General features: G+C 45.4%; 1 protein-coding gene across 1 annotated transcript in view; it reads right to left on the reverse strand.

Annotated features, from left to right (window-relative positions):
- Slc3a1 (solute carrier family 3 member 1) overlaps window positions 1-3,769 on the reverse strand; it is a 32,275-nt gene that overhangs the window by 26,530 nt on the left and 1,976 nt on the right. Inside the window, exons 2-3 of the mRNA XM_028765104.1 lie at window positions 496-675; window positions 192-346 (exon numbers count right to left, since the gene is read on the reverse strand). Coding sequence (XP_028620937.1) covers window positions 192-346; window positions 496-675 — 335 coding nt within the window. The remainder of the gene's footprint in view (window positions 1-191; window positions 347-495; window positions 676-3,769) is intronic.

Genomic DNA, 3,769 nt, shown 5'->3' on the forward strand with positions numbered 1-3,769 from the left:
ATACAGAACACAGCAGCTCAGCAATGTCGTCAGAAACCTAAAAGCCATTTGGACTTTTGTCTATTTGTAACTAACATTGTCTATTTCTAAACTAATTCTTTCGATGCTTTCCAACCTACAGGGCTTCACAGCTCTCCAGTTCACGGAGTCTAGAACTGCCTGACTGCTGGCTGCTCATCTGTTGTCCTTACCCAGTTGTTGGGAGGGGTGGTTACACCATTGTCATGGGTACAGTTGTGCCAGATGTAATAATCCGTGTATTTCCCACTCCGTGTCCTACTCGATTGGAACCAAGGATGTTTGTCACTGGTGTGGTTTGGTATGAAATCAATTATTAATTTTAAACCTAATGAGTAAAAACATGAAATGTTAGGAACAGATTGTGTCAGAAGAATGTCAGTTAAGGAGAAGATGGTTACATATGACTAGCGTGACACTTTCTACCTGCTTTCCTACTCACTCCCCACCACCCCACACTCCCCACACTCCATTTACCTTTGTCATGAATGGCAGCAACCAAATTCTCAAAATCTTTCATTGTTCCAAATATAGGGTCAATTTCTTTGAAATCCTCCACAGCGTATCTAAAGTCTTTCAAAGATGATTTATAAAAGGAAGTGATCCAAACAGTCTTTATGTTTAAGGCAGCGATATAGTCCAGCTTCTCCTGGATACCTGAAGGAAGAGCCAAGCCCATGAGCAAACACCTCTTTGTTTTTCTATCTGAAGCATTAAAGATAAAATGGGGGAGGGGTGTAAATAAATCCTTCGAGGCTTTAGAAAGCAAGCCTACCTCTCACAGTCACTGCTTCAAGGGAATAGCACATTTGGATTTTTTTTCAATGAAAAAATATTTTCAATAATCAGAAAGTTGAATTCACATGTCCACTATGAAAAGAGAAAAACGGATAATGGGGTGGAGACGAGAGAAACAAGCAGCTTTAGATTTTATTTTATGACCCATGTATGCTTTTGTATCCTATTCTGCATTGCCTACTATCATGCTGGCCTTGAACTCACAGACATCCACCTGTTTCTGCCTCCCTGAGTGCTGGGATTAGGATTAGTGTCTGAAAAGCACTGGTCCATACGAAGGCAACTTGCTACATGTGGTTACTGAACAGCTGCAGTGTGGCCCCTCTGGGTTGGGATGTGCTGGAGGGAAAGGCACATACCAGATTTTTAATACCTGGTACAAAGAGAAAGAATTTAGTATATGTCACTAGTACCTTATGTTGATCTAGTGATACAGAAAAATTGCATTAAACAAAATATATTTTTAAAATCAACTTCACCTTGGAAAACAAATGACCTCGCACAATGCTGCTATAGAAATATAAGGAGCCTTTTTGCCAAGACGGCACTGAAAGTGAAGAAGGAAGCTCCTGCCCCTCCCAAAGCCGAAGTCAAATCGAAAGCCTTGAAAGCTAAGAAGGTAGTGCTGAAAGGCATCCACAACCACAAAACGATCTGAACGTCACCCACATTCCTGTGGCCCAAGACACTGCGGCTTTGGAGGCAGACAAAATATCCTCGAAAGAGTGCACCCAGCACAAGCTTGACTACTATGCTATCATCAAATTCCCACTGACCACTGAGTCAGCCATGAAGGAAATAGAGGACAACACACTTGTGTTCATTGTGGATGTCAAGGCCAACAAGCACCAGATCAAACAGGCCATGAAGAAACTCTATGACATTGATGTGGCCAAAGTCAATACCCTGATAAGGCCTGACGGAGAGAAGAAGGCGTGTGTTCAGTTGGCTCCTGACTATGATGCTCTGGATGTTGCCAACAAGACTGGAATCCTCTAAACTGAGTCCAGATAGCTAATTCTAAATAGACACTTTTTTCACCATTAGAAAGAGAGAGAGAGAGAGAGAGAGAGAGAGAGAGAGAGAGAGAGAGAGAGAAAGAAAAAAGGAGGCTGGAGTGGGTTGATCAGTCCCTGGACTGGAGAAGACCTGTGCAAGCAAGGCTATGTGTGCAAGGAGCAGTGTGCTAGCTCTGACTATCTGCGGTGGAGGAGTTGATAAGAAAAGCTGTGGGCTGGGGTGTCCCAGGGTAAGTGGGCTTCAGCACGGGAAATGAACAAGTAACTAAGCAAACAGCAAGAACTATATTCCGGAACAGAGGGGTCAGGCAGAACTGTGACACTGAGGCAGAGGGCAGGTACGTGCCAGTATTTGCCAGGTTCCATGTTTTTTCAGGCTGTCTTTACAGCAAGTGGACCTCATTTGCTTATGCAGAAAGTCAGGAGTTCATACACCAGAGATTCTAGGCTTGCCAGGGGGACCTATGGAAGTTAAGCCCTGTATGGAACCTTGTAGGATGAGTAGCTGCTGTGGCTTCTAGATCGTGGTCTTTAATGGAGATTCGAAGCCTTGAGCCAGTATTTTTCTGTGTTTCCACAAGCCTACCTAAAGTATGCCACACCCAAGCAAGCAGAAGGTTGAGAAGACCAAAGCACAAAGTCACCTGACAGCACCTTCCTGGCAGAAGTGAAGACATTCTAGAGACACTCTTTGGTTATCAGATTATTAAAATCAATATCCCTCAGGAATTAGAATTTGCCCCCAGAACCACCTGCTGGGAGAAGGAAAGCCTGAACCCTGGTGCCAGCTGGAGGAGGAGCTTGTCTCCTGGAAAGAGATTCTCACAGTTCTGAGCCCCTCATCAGAGCCCCAAGATGCCTGGGGCTGGACAGTGATTCGTCACCTAGAGATGGCCACACCTTGGCCAGGACTTCTTTGCTGTGTGTTTTCTTGTCTTTTATTCCATCAAGATGGATGTCTTCCTGGCCTGGCCATGTTGAATCAGTCTCTTTTTCTCTATCACTCAGGAAGCTCCAACTGGCCTGTTGAGAATGGTGGTTGAGCCTGGCTTGTTAGGGCTGCCCAGGCCCAGGCTCTGACTAACAGCTCCAGCACCACAGGATCTAGGCCGTTCTGCTGTAGCAGGCCCACAGGATCTAGGCTGTTCTGCGGTAGCAGGCTGGTCGTTTGTGTTGTCTTTACAGTTAGCTGTAACATTTCGGAGCAACAACTGGTGACAGAACTAGTTCCACTTAGACCAGAAGCAAGCACAGGGTTGAGCATGCAGGGAGCCCTGGGGCAGAGGGATGCCAGTCCTACCTTTGGAGAAACAGAAGACAACACTAAAACCAAACCTGGGGTGATTTCTTCAGAATAAGAGAATCTTTGAGCTTGAGGAGCAGAACCTACTGGATAACAGGAGGCAACTGTTCCCCAAGGAAAAAGCAGAAAAGAACACACAGAGCCGACTAGAAACTGCATGCCTGTGGGAACTTGGAAGCCACCTAGGAGAGGGCTAGAGAGGCAGGACCAGAAGGTAGAAGTGTGTCTCTGGCTCTGGATTGTCAAAATCCAACTTTGTCAACACTTGCTGAGTAAAAGAGACAACATGGGCTTGCAGGAGGCCGTAACCGTGCAAAGCAGTAAGGGACCTTGATTAAGGCGGAAGATAAAGCCTATTGAAGGCAGCGGCTCTAAATTGTGCCGCTGGGGACAGATATACTATTCTCCAAATATTGATGATGGAGACATTATTTTTAAAGGGTGGAAAGGCTGCTGAAATAGGCCGGTGGTGGGATACTTGACTCACAGGGCAAAGCCCTGGGATCCACCCCCAGCATGGAGAATATGGAGAAAAAGTCAGAGAGGGGGAAACATCCTGGACAGAGTACAAAAACAAAAAGCCCTTCTTTCTTTCTTTCTTTCTTTCTTTCTTTCTTTCTTTCTTTCTTTC

Source organism: Grammomys surdaster, unplaced genomic scaffold (assembly GCF_004785775.1).
Source record: "Grammomys surdaster isolate TR1022 unplaced genomic scaffold, NIH_TR_1.0 149, whole genome shotgun sequence".
Lineage (NCBI taxonomy): Eukaryota > Metazoa > Chordata > Mammalia > Rodentia > Muridae > Grammomys > Grammomys surdaster.